The sequence below is a fragment of the Culex pipiens genome, chromosome 3 (genome assembly GCF_016801865.2).
Source record: "Culex pipiens pallens isolate TS chromosome 3, TS_CPP_V2, whole genome shotgun sequence".
Classification (NCBI taxonomy): Eukaryota; Metazoa; Arthropoda; class Insecta; order Diptera; family Culicidae; genus Culex; species Culex pipiens.
Window position 1 is genome coordinate 66,276,691 of NC_068939.1, and position 19,988 is coordinate 66,296,678.

Here is a 19,988-nt window from a genome sequence, read left to right on the forward strand (position 1 = left end):
CCAGAAGTTCACTTCAGTCAGTGTGTGAAGGGAGCGCGCGCCGACGACCAGGGTTACCAGGTCTGAACAGAAAAAAATCTGGCAAAAAAACTGGCAAAAACCTGGCAAGCCACTTTTCTCAAAGTAATGAGCGGAATAGTGTTCAAAAATGGTGTATTTTCACTTTTTATGCATCATAGCTTCACAAAATAAACATCATACGTCAATTCAACAAAGTCTGGAAGAAATAAAAATTAAAATTTTACAAATTGCCACTCAAAAAAACTGGCAATGCCAGATTTATCTGGCAACCTGGCATCCCTGCCGACGACGGCGAAAAAGGGAAAATTTCGATGAAAAATGGCAGAGGTGGTTATTTTGACGGGGCACCGTGGAAAATCTTGAAAAGGTCCTCCTTGGACGGGTGTGGTGGCGACCAAAGGGCACCGAACCGGACCGGAAGTTGTCGCAGCACCGGAAGTGACTGCAGTTGGGGGGCCGAGAACAGTGTGTGTTGGCTGGGTGCTGGGAAAATTGTGGGTGTGAAAAACTGGTGTCCGTGCGTGATTTTCCACCAATGAGAAGCTGGATTTTTTTTTCGTGAAGGATTCTGGACTTTTGGAATATTTTGGAAAGGCATTTTAGTGAAATTATTAATGTGAAATATGTTTTTTAAAAGACTTTCATAAAATTTCAAAGGAAAATCTTTCGTAACTTGAAGAATTCAAATCTTGATTTTTCCACCACCCAAAGCTGGGGGACTGGAAAAATCGATATTTGAACATACCGGTAACCCTCACATCATCGTCAATGTCGTCATCGTCTTGGTCGGCAGCCGGTGTAGAAGAAGCGCATTCTGCGGACAGTCAGGACGATCCCTCGGCAAAGAACATACACACACCTGCCAGCAGAGAGCACACCACACGTGTCTGGTCTGCAGCGAAAAAGTGTCCTTACAAACTAGGTCTCGGCTCCGAACTGCAAAAAAAAGTGGGGATTTGAATAATTGATCGAGAGTCGGACCACTTCTTCAAGTCTGCAATCGGAGGACCCCTCGTTTTGGAGTACGCTCGCCATAGATCGATAATTCTATTCTTTCGAAAAAAAAAGTGAACAAAAAAGGGGGCCCGAGGAAATGTCTGCAGTGGGAGTAAATTAGCGCAGACAGAAAGAGGGGGAGGTGGCACAAACTGTGGGGTGAGAACTTTGTTCTAACAGCAGCATGTGGTGCAAACCTTTATTCACAGGGAAAATTGTTAACGAAATGAGGCGCCAGTGCAGCAGCAAGTGAATCCGCGATGGTTTAATCGATTGTCCCTCGCCGGAAACAGTGCAGTGCAGTGTGTGTGCATCACAGATCCAAAATCAGAGAGAAACATGTGCACAGTGAAATACTCAAGAAGAATAAAATAATATATTTGCCGAAATCTAAAATTTTTAAAGGCACATGAGCGGTAGAAATAGTTAATTTAATTTTCAACGACATGGCTGATTAAAATACGTTCAGAATAGATACCAACAGTTTAGTGTACCAAAAATATAGGAAAATGCAAACGCTTCGGAAAAAGACCAGCCCGTTGAAGTGTAAGTATTTCCTTGTTGACCAGCAAAGTTTTCTAATTCTTTTCCAGCAAGTTTCCTGCTTTTAAAATACTAATCCACAAAACATATATCATTAAACATAGTTGTCACCCATAATTCGGCTTTTGAAATTGTTTATTCCAATGATTATTGAATAATATTATGAAATCAAAAATATAAATAAAAAAATATGCAAAAAAGTGTAAAAAAAATGATTCGGAGTCATTTACAGATCACGTGGAAACATTTTTTCCAAATTATAAGCTGCCTCATTGCACAGTGGTCCAGATCGCAAAATTAAGTGGAAAATGGATTTTCCGTAAAATGATGAAGTTTTGGAGCTTTGGTGTCTTGAGAAGAGATGTTGCATATGGAAAGGGGCAACTTTTGGTTTGGTTGGAAATTAGGGTGGTTCACTATTTGGGTGATTTTCAAAATCTAACTTTTCAGGAATATTTTTGGGAATTTTTTGTCTTGTAGAAAGTTGTTGGGCTTGCCAATTCAAGCAACTTTGTCGAAGACATCAAAATTTTATCTCGTAATCTACGCCTTCTACGACCAAATTGATAGAAAAGCATCTGAACAAAACTTCAAAAATCAGTTTTTTGAACGTGGAAATTCAGGGTTAAGTTTTAGAGAAAAGTGATATTTGAGGCACTTTTAGAGCTCTAAAAACAAACATTTTTATTTTTTGACAAGTCAATTTGGACTTAAGGGTCAAAAGTTACAGCCATTTTAAGGTAAAAACGATGCAAATTTAAAACTTAAATATCTCGAAAAAGCGCAAGCCAAATTTAAAGCACCAGATACCATTTGAAAGAGGAGATCCAGCACTACAAACGCTGAAAAACTCTCAGGGGTGTTTTTTTTAAACTCGAGATATCTTCATTTGAAAAAGTCTAATTTTCAAGGGAAAACCTTTTGGGACCACCCTAACGAATTTCGAAATTTATCCAAATATGTAATTTTGCCCGCTGAATCTGAATTTGCCTTCAGAATTGACCCAAAGTGTCGAAAAATCGATTTTTGGTCATATTTTGGAACTCCATGTAAAATTATCATTTAAACCCAATTATAACCAAAAACCAATTTTTCGACAATTTGGATCAATTCTGAGGGCAAATTCAGATTCAGCGGGCAAAATTACATGGAAAAACATATATTTGGATAAATTTCGAAATTCGTTAGGGTGATCCCATAAGGTTTTCCCTTGAAAATTAGACTTTTTCAAATGAAGATATCTCGAGTTTAAAGAAAAACACCCCTGAGAGTTTTTCAGCGTTTGTAGTGCTGGATCTCCTCTTTCAAATGCAACCTGGTGCTTTAAATTTGGCTTGCGCTTTTTCGAGATATTTAGGTTTTAAATTTGCATTTTTTTTACCTTAAAATCGCTGTAACTTTTGACCCTTGAGTCCAAATTGACTTGTCAAAAAATAAAAATGTTTGTTTTTTAGAGCTCTAAAAGTGCCTCGAATACCACTCTTCTCTAAAACTTAACCCTGAATTTCCACGTTCAAAAAACTGATTTTTGAAGGTTTGCTCAGATGCTTTCTATAAATTTGGTTGTAGAAGGCGTAGATTACGAGATAAAATTTTGGTGTCTTCGACAAAGTTGCTTGAATTGGCAAGCTCAACAACTTTCTACAAGACAAAAAAAAATCCCAAAAATATTCCTGAAAAGTTAGATTTTCAAAATCACCCTAATCGTGAACCACCCTAATTTCTAACCAAACCAAAAGTTGCCCCTTTCCGTATGCAACAACTCTTCTAAAGACACCAAAGCTCCAAAACTTCATCATTTTACGGAAAATCCATTTTCCACTTAATTTTGCGATCTGGACCACTGTGCATTGTCTACGCAAATTGTGAATGGTTCTTTTAATTGCAAATATATACAGTCCAGACTCGATTATCCGTAGGCCTCAGAAAAATTGCAAATTGCGGATAATCGAATCACGAAAAAAATATGTTTTTTCTTTGTCTTATTTTTGATTGCCGAGCTTAAGTTTGACCCCTAAACTACTCTAAATTGATTTAGAATTTTGAAATCGCAGATGGCGGCCAAAAAAGCGGTTACGGTTACGGCATTCGGCCTTTTTCAGGCAATCAACCATTCAAATTTTACTAAAATGGGGTAGCAGAACTCGAATTTGACGTTTAAAGTAAGAAAATGAAAAAAATACGAAAACAATTTTTTTTTCGTCGTGGTTCGATTATCCGAAGTCCCATACGATAATCGAACTTCGGACAATCGAAACTTCGGATAATCGAGTCTGGACTGTAGTCGCTTGTGTCCCATCTTTTAACACCAGACGTGTCACAAGACAACTATAAATCACATTTTTTTCATACCCTTATAAAAAAGTCTGGTAATATAGAAACTAAATATTCATTTTAAACAATTTATTATTATCTTTGATGCGTCGTTGGAAGAGTTGTTTTCGATGAACAATTTAGGAGAAAAATGAGTTAGTCTCATTCATCGTGTTGCCATAAACGGTATCGAGAAAAAGTCTGGAATTCGCAAAAATTCGCAAAAAAAACCTGAAAAAGTTGAGAATTTCAAGAATACTTGTTGGAAAATAGTTTAACTTTATTATATCTTGTAAAATCTTCAAACAAAAATCACGCAATTGGTCTTGAGTAGAGGTGGACAAAAAAAGAGCGAACCGCTCAAAGAGCCGGTTCACAAAAAAAAGCGAATGAACCGCGGTTTTTTTCGAAACTCCGGTGTTTTGATAGAACCATTCCAAGACGGAATGGTTTTTAATCCTGTGTCTTTTTTTTAGTTTTAAAATATACATCATTGAATTTCCAACAAATTGTAGTATAAAATTTGGTTTGAGAGTTCAAATGTAACTTGAAATATTTCAATGATTATACATCAATGCTAAATTTGTCAAAATTTTCCAACGGTGTACTTTTTCGAGTACCGTCAATAGGGGTGACATTGGGTCTGGGGGGTGAGTTTGGGTCATACAAATTTCAGCTTTTTTGTATGAACCAATCTCACCCCCCAGACCCAATGTCACCGCTGATGACGGTACTTTAAAATAGAAAAGGCAGGTTAAAGAGGGACACGATATTTTAAGAGCTGAATAGCATATTACGTTGGAGTTCTATAGCAACTTTCTCATGAATTTTGACTGAAATACTTTCAATAGCGTTTTATGCCATTATATGAACACCATCTACATGTTTTCAATACTAGTTAAATTACTCTAAAATTATCACTGAATGATTTTTTATCCGAAAACAAATTTAAGCATTTCAATATCCTTAACATGTTAAATTTTACCAACAAACTATTGAAAATCCCAAGAGATTTGGAAAAAAATAATTCTCTTGCCCGATTAAACATTATCATTTATAGACCTATCGATTTAAACAGAATGTAAAAAAAGAGTTCGCAGAATTTCTATTCTATACAAAATATCAACATTTGTTTGATTTTAGCAGAAATAGATGCAATTTTATAAAATTAATAGCAATTTTCGAAAAAAAACTGGATTTCATTTTGGGTACTCTTCTCATCCTATTATTCAAATTTTTAGATTAGCAAGAAAATATTCTCGTTTTCAGTTTTTTTTTTCGATAATTTATCAAAACCAAAGAAAAAACAAAAATCACTCCTTTCCTTAAACAGCATTTTTATCAAAAAATTTAAAAACTGCGAAAGAGCCGTTCAAAAGAGCCGCTCATTTTAATGAGCGAGCGAAAATGAGCGGCTCCTAAAAAAGAGCCGTTTTGCCCACCTCTAGTCTTGAGCATTAAACATAATGTTCGAAGGTTCCTTTCAATATTTTAGTATACTTGGGAAGTAATTTTGGAAGTTTTTTTTTAAATATGATAGAAATATCAAAATGGTAAAACTGACAAAATAAATTCAAGAAATGTCCATTCAGGCTGTTATTTTTTTTTTTCAATATGTATGTAAAAAACAAAAAAAAAATTGAGGGTAAGCATGTATTCCACTGGCCTACAAAAAATTACAAAAATAATTGCGCAGGTTTAACTCGAGGGGAAGCATGAAGTTTAGGGTCCCCAGAACAACGTGTACTTTGAATTTTCCAAAAATATTTAGACAGGGCTAAATGGTTTTTCTCCAAAGTTTGTAAGGAAAATTAGGGCGGTTCGTCGCTGTTGCATACAAGCAAAAAATTGCATGCAATATGTGAGAGTAGCGAACAGCATTAATTCTGTATAAAAACTTTGGAGAAAAACCATTCAGCCCCGTCCATTTTTTTTTTTTTTAATTCAAATTGCATGTGTTGGGACCATCCATAAACCACGTGGACAACTTAGGGGGGGGGGGGGGTTCGGCGATTGTCCACGCTCCATACAAAAAAGATTTTATTTGTATGGAAATTGTCCACGATGGGGGGGGGGGGGGGGGGGGTTGAGAATTCCAAAAAAGTGTCCACGTGGTTTGTGGATGGTCCCGTTTTTGAGGACTCTAAACTTTGTGCTTCCCCTCGAGTTGAACCTGTGCAGAAATTGTGTTTGTCGTTCACACATGAACATCCCCAGCCTGCAGTTTTGACGCACCCTGTGCGGTTTGACGGGTTTGACATACACACTACACACTAACACACTCACACACGCATGCATACAGAATAAAAGTTGAGTTGAGTTTCACACGTCGAATCGAGCGGTCGCATTTTTTGTACCTGTCCGAAACGTCTCCGGTTTGCCGCGAAAAATACAGTCCACTCCTCGAAGGCCAACAGTGTTGGTCGGTGTTCTTATTAAACTGGGTTTTCCATTGAATAAAAATGCAACATTAAACGTCCGACAACTGGATGAATCATTTATTTTAAAATTAAATATTATAATTCAGAAAATGTAAAGGAAAATAAAAAAATTATCCCAGATATATTGTTTTTTTAAAAGAAAATTAACTGTAATCACTTTTTTCCATTTTGAATCAAAGTACTGAAACTTGATATTGGCCAAATTGTTAACTGAGCCTTATTTTTTTTATTCTTTAGAGAAAAGAATATTTAGAGATTGGTGCGCTGACCACGGGGACGCGCTGTCTTGTTTTTGCATGCTCATTTTCATTTTTTTGTGTCGCTGTTTGTGTGCTTGGGTGCGTGGTTATTATAATTAAATAATGGCATCATTGGTGCGCTGACCACGGGGACGCGCTGTCTTGTTTTTGCATGCTCATTTTCATTTCTTTTGTGTCGCTGTTTGTGTGCTTGGGTGCGTGGTTTTCATATAGATGAAGGGATTTTATTAAATGATCATTATATTGCATTATTATATTTAATTGATTATATAACCACACTATATTTTACACTTAACACATTATACAAAACACATATGAAACTGTAAACTGGAGCGTTTGGTACGGTATGTCCACGCATCCTTCCTCCCCTGTAGATTCTGTGAAATGTGATCCGTTCTCAGAATCCTCTCTGCGGTAAACACAACGTAGTAGGGCTGGCCGCTTTAATTTTTGCAATACATTTTCGGGTGTTCTCGGATGTACTGCAATTATTAATAATGACAAGAAAAGTGCTTGGGGCGTAATCTAATCACAAGACTTTCCAGCATGCTTTCATCGGACTGGCTGCGTTTGTGTTAGATAAGATAAGATAAGAAGATTAGAGAAAAGAATATTTAGAATATTGTTACACGCTGAAAAAATACAGCGAATATCTATTGAAAACTAATCTTCAATGAACTCAGGTACTTCCCCTTACCTGCCCATAAAATATTCAACCAGACGACACCGAACAAACGACTGCCTTAAACAAAAAGTGTCAACCTGAAGGAAGAACGACGACGAAAACAAATCGATACGCACCGCGTACCGTCTGCATGTGATGTCCTGCAAGGATCTACTCTACCAATACGCTCACCGTGTTCCTATTCTCAGGATGAATCACTCGCCTTCTCGGCAAGACACATCTGTCAGGTCAGACCAGGCAGTCGTCACCCACACACAATCCGGACCCGCTAGAAGAAGGTGGTTGTTCGCACACAAACGCGCCTCCATGAATGAACACTCTCTTCTCGGATAGCCGCGCATACAAGCGCACAGATTCATTCAGAGTAGTATGTAGTGGGTATCGAGAGTTGTAGTAGCGCACTCTCCCGTAGCGCATCTGTCAGTCACTGTGTGCCAGACGAGACTAGCGGCAGCATCCCGCGGCTGCGACCTTTGTGACGGCTACGACGATTGTGATTTGTGTTCCGCCGCTGTGCTCAATCGCGATCAAGAACCACTCGATCGCGGCTTCGATTGTGAAGAATCGGTGATTTCTGTTTTCGTGCACACGCGCTTGTTGTATAACTTCAATGAGCCAGTTAACCTCCGGGGTTCGGCCGGATTTTTATTGAATTTTCAAAGTTTGGTGCGGCAGCGTCATGACGTCGCACCGAGAGTTTGCGGCGGCGGCGGCGACAGCGACGCGGGTGGACAGAATGATTAATTTGGCTTTTACGGTTGAATCTGCTTAATCAAAGAGTGTACAACGCCACTGCACATTATATACAGCTGGCGGTGCAGGCAGATCTACGCGATAGCAGAACGACGACGACGACGACGTATCGCTCGCTCAGAATCTCTGTGTCGTAGCGCAGAATCATCGTCTTCATCTCCGCGGTTCGTTCGCCTTCGATTCGCGGGGCTGGACTAGCCGAGTAGAACACGCAAATTGAAAGGCTGCAGTCGCACAAAGATCTTAATTTAACGCGACGACGATCTGTGAAAAAAAGGAAGCAAATCAGCAGGATGAAAAGTATTTCCCAAGATCGCGGAACGTACAAAAGTAAGGCATTTCGTGTGTTTTTGTTCTCGCGTTGATCGCGTACACTACGTCGTCGTGCACACTGCTGTGTGTGACTTCCCAAAATAAATCTGGAATCTCGCAAGAGTCAAGGGCCCCCATGTTAATGGAATGTCTCGTCTTCTCCTTCCTCCTCTCCCCCTTTGCAGATCGGAACGAGCCGGGACGGTTCTTCGGCGATGGAGTCAGCTTCAAGGCCAAACTGATTGGCATCCTGGAGGTCGGCGAGGCCAGAGGTGATCGCATGTGTCAGGAGGCACTGCAGGTAAGGGGGTTATTTTTAGCTACGTGCGTTGAGTCGTCGCGTTAGGGGGTGATGCTACTCTTTCTCTGCTGTATTCTGCTTTTCGCACTAGTGGTCAATCTAACCCAGCAGCAGCAGCAGCAGGCATTCAAGTGAAATTGATCCAATTTAAATCCTGTACACAGTGCGGCGCGAGATGCAGGAAGATGTTGTGAAGAGTGTGCAAGCAAGCAGTAAATAAAACGCTTTAATCAGGTCGAGTGCAACTTGCTGAAATGCACGGGCTGGGCAAAATTTTAAATGGGAAGCACAAAGTAAATATTATTTGAAGGACTCGCTTTAGAATTCGTACTCTGCGTCTACCGCCGTAACAAGCAAGAGATCCGCAGATCAACAAAGTATTCTACAATTCTTACTGAATCTATTGAGATATGCTACATGACTGCGATAGACAAACAAATTAAAAATTCAGAGAGTATTTGCATATCCGAAGACATCACCCTATGATCCAAGGTCGAAATCAATCGACTTTTTGGTTGTTACGGCGGTAGACACACATAATTCCCTTTAATCAATTTTTAAGCAACCTGGAACGAACAATCATAACGTAATCATGACGAAATCCAGTCTGCAACCCGCTAAGATCACTATCTCCATGCGAACGCGAATGTTACGACGGTATACACACAGGTCTTAACATCGATAAATCCTTGCATGATACAGAACATCCCGAAATGTCATCAAAGTAGTCCACCATACTCACTGTAGCTCTGCGAGTATGATCCGGAATAAAAGTCTACCGACCTCTAGCTTGCTACGTCGGTAGACACGCAGATCTTAACTTCCAGAGTTTTTTTGAAAAGGACCAATAAACTATTGTCTTTCATATGTTTATAGGACCTAATCAAAAAAAACTCTAGACTTGATGAAGTCCTTCGATAACTTCAGACATGTTAACCTATCAACAAAGTAGGCTATCATATTCACCAGTAGACCAGTGTGATCCTGGGTCAAAATAAAAAAATAAAAATTCACCAACCTCTCGATCTGAAATCCAGAGAGTGCTTGGATGACCCAAGATATCCTGAAACATCAATAGCAAGTAATAAGTCAAAAAGCACCGACCTCTTACTTGTTACGGCAATAGACATACAGATATTAACTCCAGATATTTAGTATACTCAGGACCCACGACTTTGTTCTCAATTTAAATTAATTTCCATGTTTTGCCTTAAATTAAGAGTGAAGTGAATATCTATAGCAACAGAGCTTCCACCCAAGTACGAGCTGCGCCACATCTAGCGCTTATCTGCATTGTAACACGATAACGCGTATCAACTAAATTAGTGACGATTGCCTTAATTTGAATAGCTTAACGATGATGCACCACCTTTTTCAGGATCTCAAAATGGCCATCCGAGCTGCCGGAGAGCACAAACAGAGAATCACGATTCACGTTACTATCGATGGATTGCGGTTGAGAGATGAGAAAACTGGGGTGAGTTTGTGATCTTGTGACAAAGTTCTTGGGGTTCAATCTCAGTGTTTATCTCTCTCTTCCAGGACTCTCTCTACCACCATCCGGTGCATAAGATATCGTTTATCGCGCAGGACATGTCGGATTCGCGTGCATTTGGCTATATTTTTGGATCGCCCGATAGTGGGCACCGCTTTTTCGGCATCAAAACCGACAAAGCCGCCAGCCAGGTCGTGCTGGCCATGCGCGACCTCTTCCAGGTCGTGTTCGAGCTGAAGAAGAAGGAGATCGAGCTCGCCCGGCAGCACATCCAGAGCAAGATCACCGCCCACGAGCACCAGGCCGTCGCGATGTCCGTCAAGAGTTCGAACGCGGACGGCGGCGGCGGGTACGGCAAAACGCTGTCCAGCGACGGTGCGTCGGGTTCGCTCGCCAGCGGTTCGAGTCTCGCCAGTGGTTCCAAAACACTGACCAAAAGTGAGAAATCACCGGAGTCCGTGGCCGATCTTGTTGATCTGGAGCAGGAGCTGAGCTCCATCCAGCGTGGCATCACGCAAATGGAACGAATAACACCCAGCGAAGTCCCCTCGAAGAGTGTTATCGACGATGATCCCTTTGGAGATTCCTTCACCAATATGCCTCCGGTAGGAGAATAACTTCATATAATACATACATCAGACACTAACGGCATTCTCCCATTTCAGGCCTACAACCTGCTACCACCCCCAGAGTCCAGCAAACGCCACCAAAAGCAAACCCACAGATCTACCGAAAACATCCCGGCAACCGAGTCTAGTCCAACCCCGGCAGTATCATCCTCCCCGCCAAGTTCAGCCGCTCCGCCGGTCCCAACGGCACAACAAACCGTAACGATTCCTCCTCCACCACCCAAGAGTTCCACTCCGGGCCCAACGGGGCCGCCCGCCATTTCCAGCAGCAACTCCAATCAAAACGATGACTGGCTCAACTCACCGCCCAACACTTCCCGCTTCGATCCCGATCCCGTCAAGTATTCCGACGAGCTTAATCTCAAGGATTTGGACGAGGGATTCAAGGTAAGAAGAAATTTATTCGCACAAGGAAACCCAAAACTAACCAACCTCACTTTCCAGTCTCTGACCAGTGCACCGGAACCCTCCTCCTACACGGATGTCTTCACCGACCTGGACCCGCTTGGAACGGGCAAAATTAAGCCGTACGTCGATAAGAAATTCTTTTTCCAAGAGCTTAAAAATCCACCAAAGAAAGTGCTGCGCGACCTGTCCGGCACCGACAGTACATTCAACGCAAACTTCACCTCCGAAGAGCTGGAACGTCAATCGCCTTCCACGATACCGCAAGCAAGCACAAACGCAGCACCTACCGGCGGCAGCAACGATCTGTTCAAACCCTCGTTCGATGATAACACGGCGATGTCCAAGGAGCAACCTAGCGAATTTCCCGACCCGTTCACCAACAGAACCGTTGATCCTTTCATGGAGGATGACGACTTTTCCAAGCTGCACATTGATCCCTTTGAGCTGCATTTCTCGCGGACGACCTCCCCGCGACAAACCGACAGTAAGCCATCGGACGAAGGCAAAAGTAAACCCGAGGACGGCAAAACAGGGGATAGTCCGGTCACCTACAACGGACCGCTTCAGGTTAATCTTCCTCCGGAGAGTTGGGCAAGCTACATCAGCCAGAAGCGGATGGAACGTCAAAGTTCCGACACGATTCCTCCACCAGGAGGAGCAGGCGTCACCAGCAGCACGGCTAGAAATCGTCCGAATGTGTTCAAACAGAACACGGTAGACGTTATCTCCAGTATTAGCAGCAGCTCGAAGAAGATGAAGCCCAACCTGTTCGGGCAAAAGTTTTCCAAACGAGACTCCAACAGCATAAATATGCGCCGCTTGCAGGAAAGCGATTCGCTTAGCGAGAACGAAACAGCCCCGGAGCCACCGCCTCGTCCCGATCACACCGGATCCCACATCGAGCCTCCGCCGTTACCTCCGAAGAAGCAGTTTGCCGACATTGTGATACGACCGACGCCCCGGTCTGGCGGCTCCGGGATCACTGCTGGCACGTTGGGAGGTTCGGGAGGTTCGACCAAGGAACGTTACGACTATGTGGGCTCCAAGTTCGAAGCCAAGAATCAATCGACCAACGAGAACGCACCTCCGTTACCGTTGCCATCGCGGAAAGTGAACCGTGGAGACGGGACCTCTCCGGGACGTCCGTTCAAGAAACTCAACGAGGAGGACGACTATCTGCAGCCGATACCGGCCAAGTCCGATATTCCGACACTATTACCTCCGCCACAGCGCAAGGATGCATCGAAAACACGTGCGGCTCGCAAATCGGAAACGGATCCTCGCAATCTGGACGAACCGACTCCTCCAGCGCACACGAAATCGCCCACTTGTAGGGACAGAGAGTCACTTCTGCCGGACATCACACTGAGTCAATTATTAACACTAGGTATTGACGAGCTGGCAACCAAGCTGAACGTCCCGGTGTCCAAGCTAAGCACAATGACCCTGGTAGAGCTTACCTCCTATCTCTCGGAGTTTATTGAGAACAGCAAAACGTCTCCTTCCTCGGCCACTTCGTTGAAAGAAGAAGCGGATAACAACGATTCTCCCGTGTTTAAGGTCAACTTTGACGATCACGATGACGCTACCTTCGTGGCTAAGTTCGATGATAACTTTGGTGAGGACAACACTTTTGTCGCAAACTTCGACAGTATGAACATGCAATCCGTACAGTCTTCTTCTACGCTGCCCGCCCAAGTATCGGCAGGACCAGCCATCGACAAATATGCCGTATTTCGGGAAATAATCGAACAAGAAATTGGCCCGTCTCAGGAACCACAGAAACCCGAACAGGAAAAGTCAGGATCCGATTTCGCTTCGCTTGATTTTGATAAGGAAGTCGCCAGTGAGATGAACAGACTGTCCCCGAACATAACCGGTGATCACTTCGCAGCTTCACCTTCCCAATCGCATACATTTGCCGACGCTAGTCCAGTCCCAGTTCCAATTAAAAAGATCGACACCAAGATTACCGAAGTGATTTCCCAAGCCAAAGATCGGTACGCTGCACTGCGCGATATCATCCTCGTGGAAGACCTTTTCGAAAAGCCCAATCCGCCACCGAAATCCGTGGCGCCAATCGCACGCATGGAGTCATCTTCGTTCGAGGATCGCGACACGGAAGACGAGCACAAGTTCGAAACCAACTTCGATGACATGCCGCAGGTCGAAAGCCACTCACCGGAAATCAACATTTCGGACGCCGACATCAACGACGAATTCTGCCAACAACCGGAATCTCAAGACCGCTCACTGCCCGGTCTCGAACTACCAGAATCTCAAAGTCTCAGCTTCCGCAACACGCCCAAAGAAGATCTGGAAATTGACGCATTCATGCAGAAAGCCGTCTCGAACCTATCCCTTCACAGCGCTGGCCAGCAATCTCCGGCTCCCAACCAATCCACCAGCGGCGGGCTTACAGTTAAATCTCCTCAGTTCCACACAAGCTCCACCTCACCGAATCGACCCCTGCAGAGCCGATCACCGGCAGCAGCTTCCACCATGCCGCAAAATGCTTCCGTTGAGAATCTTGCCAGAACCACGCTGAACGACATGAGCACGTCGCCCATTCCGGCGGCCAAGAGTCCCATTTTGAAGCAGCCGTCCGTCTCCCCGCACGCCAAGTCTCCCATGCTGGACGCTTCGTCCTTCGACGCCGAAGGTCCTGTCGGGTCGACGGTCAAGAAGATTCCAACCCGCTCGTCCGATTCCGTCAGCGAGGGTGCAGAGTCTTCACCGGAAGCGGACCGCAATCAAGGTAAGAATATTACGACATTCAGTAATTGGTCCAAGATCATGTTACCGCATGTTGTGCTTCATTTTGAAGCACTCTCCCCGAACTCGAGCACGTTGCACGTTATAGTCAGGGTTTGCGAATATTCGGATCTCGTTCGTTTCAATCTAACGAAAGACCCGTGACTGCATTCACATGAATGCTGTCACCACGCAGCACAACGCAGAGAGAAAGAGATAGAACATGTGGCACGCAATTGCTTTAGTGTCGGGCTCAGCGTTCGTTCGTTTCCACTTTGTGTGCGTTCGCTGACGATCATGGCAGGCGCGCTCAGTCAGCAATTCACATTTCGGGCAATCATTAACCCGTTTGAGCATTGGTCACAGTACAACTGGACCTGGCTTGTAGACTTCCTGAGTTCTGCTGAGTTCGGCAAACGAACGCCGCTCATTCCTATAGTTTCCCACCTAAGATGAAATTGATCATCTCATTCCATGTTCCGAATCGTATCCGTGTTTCCATGCTAAGGGTCGTTCCGTTCCTTCAGTTACAAGACCAGCTGAAGCATGTAACCTTGTCAGAGAATTTAACTTTGCTCGATTGGAAGCACCTTTGCGCTTCCCTCTTCCTCAGCCAACTAGGAAAAAGTCCTAAAGTACTAACGCTTGATTGTTACCTTGTCTTTTTACAGATCGTAAATCCTCAAAACTCACCCCAACCAACGAGTCGTGGGCTGTTTTCGACCAACCGGAACCGGCTCCGTTGCCGAAAAAGAACGAAGGTGGACGTGTGAACAAAAGTAACTGCTCGATATCATCAGTTGATCGTTGAAATCACAAACTATCTTTTTCAGGCGTCGACAAAAACGGGCCCGAATCACCGTGCTCGTCGGATCCCAAAGATGAGTGGAAGAACGACCGCGAGTACGGGCGCCGGTGGCCGGCGAAGGGTCAAACGTCGTCCTCGTCACGGGATGTGTCCCCGTGGGATGAGGAAGGTCCAGAGTATCGGAAGCGGGGTCACCATCCGCCGACTAGCGGCGAACGTTACCATCATCCGAGAATGCCGCCGAGGAGGATCAACTCGAATGACGAGGATTACGAGGACGATATGAAGGATCGTGGTGAGCGACGGCGCCGTATGAAGGGAGGTCAAATGGGTACGCGGAGCAGGGATAACTTTGACGATGAGCACTGGTACCACGAGCATCAGGGATGGTCACCGACGGAGGAGGATGAGAGGCCGGATCGGTCGAGGTCGTTCGATAGGAACGCGTACGAACGGAGCACGTATGGACCGCCGTACGAGAAGCGAGAGCCAAAGAGTTTGCCGCAGTACGATAGGCGGGACTACAAGAACTACGATAAGAGGAAGTATTATAGGGATAGAGGAAGACCGAATTATGATTACGATCATTATGTGGAAGGGTACGATCAGCGCATGATGAAGGGAAGGGTGGATTACGAGGACGTGTACGAGCGGGGACCTCGTGATTCCCGGGCAGCTAGGGAGTATTTTTACGAGAGGGAGAGGAAAAGCTTTGACCGTGATAGTAATGAATCTTATGAGAGGAGGAGCTTCGGGAGTGGAGATATCTATGGCAGCTTAGATAGTCGCGGAGATTACCGGGAAAGGGATCGCTACCTGTCGCTAGACAAGACACGATCCTTGCGGCGAGGGGTTCGGAATGCGGGCAGCGCAAGATTGGACGATCCAGAGCAGGATTCCGAGGGTGATTTGATGGGTGGAGGTGGCCGCCGAGGTGATACAAATAGTCTGCACCGTTCTAGTCAAAACATTCGTGGCAAACACCAGCAAATAGTTGACGACGAGGTATGGGGTGCCTCGATGGGAGGCAAACCGGGCTGGAAGCGACCTTCGAGTGCTACCGAGCAGGAACGTAGATACAATGAGAGTCGTAGAATGTTGGCAAACACATCGCTGGCCGGTTCAGATGGTGAGAAAGATCGTCGGTTCCGGAAAAAGAGCAGAAACCGTTCGAAGGATTCGGATATTAGACCGGGCTATGCAACGATGCGCTATCCTCCGTCGCGGTCGAAGGAAGATTACTTCGACTTTGAGGGTGATTCCAGGGAAGGTGGTGGCGGTGGTGACGGTGCGTACGATAATGACGAGGAGGAGGATGTCCGAGGTGGTAAAATGATGGGTGAAAACATGGACGAGAGTCCATCGTACTATGGGCGTAGACCACTTCCCCCGTACTACAAACCAACCACTCCTAGGTCTGAAAGCCGAACCCTCAACGATTCTCTGATAGCACAAGAAGCCAAAAAGATGGCCCGGTACGAGTACGAGGAGGAAGCCATGCGAAGAATGAAGAAGAGCAACAGCCGCGACCTCTACTTTGAGGGTGACGATAAGGAACGCTTCAGTGGTAAGTTTGGATCGGGTAACTTCGATACGGTAACACCACCCAAGAGCGCCAAGCACGTACGAATGGAGTACGAGTTTGAAGACTTTGGCGACACTCCTCAGTCGAACACCAGCAGCAAGTTCAACTTTGAAGGAGGCGACGGCTTCGAAAGTGACTTCAACTCACCGCCGGCACCTCCTTCCGGCAATGCACCACCGTCGTCGCATCACAGCACTACCAAATCATTCCGCTTTTCGAATGACTTCTCCGAGAAGGACCCGGGTCGTCACTACGCTAATTATCACCAGAAGAACGCACCACAGAGCTACGGAGGTGGGGGTGGTGGCTTCGAGGCCGATTTCTCTGCCACGCCCCGCTCAGCAGGTCCGACTGCGCAGACGGCCGCCAAGTTACGCTTCAACGAGCAGGTCACCGTGTCCAAGTTCAACTCCGAGGCGAATACCGCCGGGACGCACATGTTCGAGGACGACTTTGCCGGTCGCTCGGACAACGAGCTCGAGGACCAGTGGACCTGTGAGCTGCAAGCCCCGGCCACCAGCAACAATAACGGCGGAAAAAAGATTCTCAAGTCCTCTAGTCAAAACCAGCAGCAGGACAATCTTCGCAAGTCGGACAGCGTCAACATCTTCGCCAAAAAGGTAGACGATCCGTTCGAGGATGACGACTTCTTCTCGTCTGGCGGCGGCGCCGGTGGCCACGGGGAAAAGGATCCGTTCGGAGGTAGTGCAGGGACCGCAACCGAGGGAGGAGGTGGTGGGGAATCTGCCGGAACCGCTGGCGGCGGCCAGTCCGGGTGGGACAAAAACTTTGCCAACTTTGACGATAACATCTGATTACTCGGCAGCCTGATGATGAACAGTAACAACGTACTCAGTCGTCAGCTCAACCGAAGTCTCAGCGCGCGCCAGCAATATCAGTACTGCTGCCAGGGTGAGCACGCGCGATACTCACTAGCGAAGGATATTAGGAAGCTTTACATGCGCGTCAAGCATTTCAACCGCTACGAGGTATTCGTTTAGGATTAAAATATTGCGCTTTCATTGCGATTGCAGTGGCGTGCAAACGGGAGGAAATGTTAGAATTTCAGATGGTTAAATTTTAAGCCAAATTCTAGCGTCTTGGAAATTTCAGCTGACATTGTTCTTCATCGTACCCACTACTCATTCACTACACCCAAACCAAATTCCGCTGACATTCGGTGATGACCAAGGAACTGACATCTGTTGTTTGCTTTTTTGCCAACGAATATCTACACCCATCGTCATGCAAGTTGGGTTCATGGCTCATTTGGTTATACGTAAAAGTTGAAAAATAATTTGACTGCTACCGTATGGGTGTAGAAAAATGTGAGTTTTTGTTTTCTTTATCGGAGAAACTCAAACTCGCTCCAATTTGAGAAAAAACTTACAAGAACTCTCGAGCATCGTCTCAACTCATTTTCACAAAATCACAATTCATTGCAACTTACCCCAGGTTAAACAGGAAGAGATTCGTTTCAGAGCGTGTACGCAATACTGACACCACCTGCAACAATAGAGAAAACAATTCTTACTAGTCTAGTCATGCGCGTTAATTTGTGCCGAAACAAAATTTAGTTGTTTTAGGTTACGGTCGTCGTAGGTTCGTATAGGTTGAGATTTGAATATTTTGGTTGTGTTAACTTTTGATATTCGCAGTAGCATCTATAAAGTAGTAAAAATCCGTTTTTTAGAATGATACTAGAAAACGAGTGGTAATTAATTTATTTTAATTGAATTTCAGATTTGATGATGCTAACATTAATTTGAATGTTTTGTTGCTATTTACAGTAGCCACAATGGAAATAACAATACTCTAAAACCACATTGTTTAAACTACAAAAAGGCGTACAGTTTCTCGCGATATTCTCGATTTCAAATTCATCTAAGCATGTTGCTGGAAAACACACTGAAAGCGCGATAGTTCCTAACACCAAAATAAAAACCAACGGCGCGGCACGTTTAAAGTCGAAAGTAACCGAAATTGTATTACTATGAAAGGAATAACCGTTAAAAAAACGAATGCAAACACAAAATACTAAATTCTCATGCAACTATACCCGTCTTTTTCGAATGTTAGTCTATATATGAAATGAAACAGTGAATCATTACAACAAAAACATTTAATTTTGGAGTTTCTTCTCAAAATTCGTTCTTTTCTTCTCGAAAAGTGTAGCAAATAATGTGTTAATCAATAAGTGCTACTAAGTGAGCAGGCTTTATGGCCGGATGTAATAGATTTTATCAAATAATGATCACAATTTAAAGTCTTATGTAAAATTGCTTTGTATATTATTTGTAAAATATTTATTAAACCATCGGTTGATGATACAATGTATGATTACACAATTGGAAATATCTACGAATAAGAATTATCTAAAAAAACAAACACACAGTAAAGCAAAACAAACTGCAAAAGCAAAATATTCATGTAGATGTTCGATAGTGATGCGAAACAGGCAAGGAAAAAGTGCATAAAACAGTTACACACGTATTTAGCGAAGCAAACGGAAGGAAAGAAGCAACAGCAAAACAAGCAGAACAGGAAAGTTCGTAACACTCTCACACAAAAACAAATGTTGATTTGAGAACAACTTGAACTTGAAGCGAATAAAATAATATGTAAAATTTCAATCCTTAAACATGAGTTTAGTCTTTTTCGTGACCTGTTTGAAGAAACTAAATAAAAATAATGTGCTATTGTTCAACATAGACAAAGTTCTCTGAATTTTTTATTCGCGATGCTGAAATACACTCAACCCCCAGTGGTTGGTCTCTTTATCGTTTGACACTTTTTTAGTTTGTACCCCGTTGGTTAGTCAAAGTCAAACTAAAAAGCAGTGATCCCCGTGCACCGCGTTCAACCGCGTTCTCTGTTTTCTGTACTCGATCAAACACCAGCACCGCTTGTGCACGCGTACAAGCAAACCTAAACTCTGCCGTGTACAGGCCGTGCCCGTACACGAACCTCAAGTTTAAACCGAACCTTGCACCTCGGGTACAAACCCCGTGCAGGCCGACGACGCAGAAAAGAGACAAACATATTTCCCTCACGCTCCCTCTGCTGTAAAGTGGTGTTTCATTTTCCGCTGCAGTCACACTACAGTGTTTGCCGCAGAGAGAGTGAGAAGCAGTCATTTTTTTCGTCTCTTTATACGCTCTTCGCTCGCACGGCGTTGTACCCGAGGTGTGCACCCCGTGTTTACACCGCGTGTAAACTTGAGTGCTCCGTGCGGGGAGAACTCGAACATGGTAGCCTGGTGTGTTTGAGGTTCATCTGCACTGAAAACTTGTACGGCGTGTACGGCGTGCGTGCGTTTCGGGAAGACTGCTAAAAAGTGACAAACTGTCACTTTTTACACGGGACTTACACTTACTATCATACCAAACGTTTGGTAGTGTGAGTGAGTGCAAACTAAAAAGTGACCCCGTTCGTTTGATAACAATTGGTTTCACACCATCGGGGTTTTAGTGTAGTCTATTAAATTGGTGAAGAATTAGTTCAAATATGTGTTCAGTTGACTAGGAAAACTAAAAAAACTTTTCAGTTAAAAAAGAATATTTAAAAACAAAATATTGCTTTGAATGTAAGTTTTCGTCGATAGTCCTTATTTTTTTCAGGAGACGTTAAATCGAACAGAAAATCCCTTTTCATGATACAGATTAAAAAATCGTATGGAGAAAC

At 44.0% G+C, this 19,988-nt stretch overlaps 1 protein-coding gene across 6 annotated transcripts; it reads left to right on the plus strand.

Moving 5' to 3' along the window:
* The first annotated feature begins 304 nt into the window (after positions 1 to 304).
* LOC120424495 (protein disabled) lies at positions 305 to 18,945 on the plus strand. 6 transcript variants are annotated; one of them, XM_039588644.2, is made up of 8 exons: positions 305 to 348; positions 1,227 to 1,563; positions 8,510 to 8,625; positions 10,004 to 10,102; positions 10,168 to 10,725; positions 10,786 to 13,915; positions 14,583 to 14,690; positions 14,745 to 18,945. In XM_039588644.2, the coding sequence occupies exons 2-8, from the start codon at positions 1,527 to 1,529 to the stop codon at positions 17,117 to 17,119; spliced, it is 6,423 nt and encodes a 2,140-aa protein (XP_039444578.1). In that variant the 5' UTR covers positions 305 to 348; positions 1,227 to 1,526; the 3' UTR covers positions 17,120 to 18,945. The 6 variants fall into 6 exon arrangements, with proteins under 6 accessions (XP_039444578.1, XP_039444577.1, XP_039444576.1 ...); XM_039588643.2 differs by lacking the exon at positions 305 to 348 and adding an exon at positions 370 to 388; XM_039588642.2 differs by lacking the exon at positions 305 to 348 and adding an exon at positions 471 to 486.
* The last annotated feature ends 1,043 nt before the right edge of the window (positions 18,946 to 19,988 follow it).

Coding starts and splice junctions, on each gene's coding strand:
- LOC120424495 (XM_039588644.2), top strand. CDS start 1,527: ATGCAAACGCTTCGGAAAAAGACCAGCCCGTTGAAGT. Junction 10,103..10,167: donor TGAGAGATGAGAAAACTGGG/GTGAGTTTGTGA, acceptor TCTCTCTTCCAG/GACTCTCTCTACCACCATCC. Junction 14,691..14,744: donor AGGTGGACGTGTGAACAAAA/GTAACTGCTCGA, acceptor TATCTTTTTCAG/GCGTCGACAAAAACGGGCCC.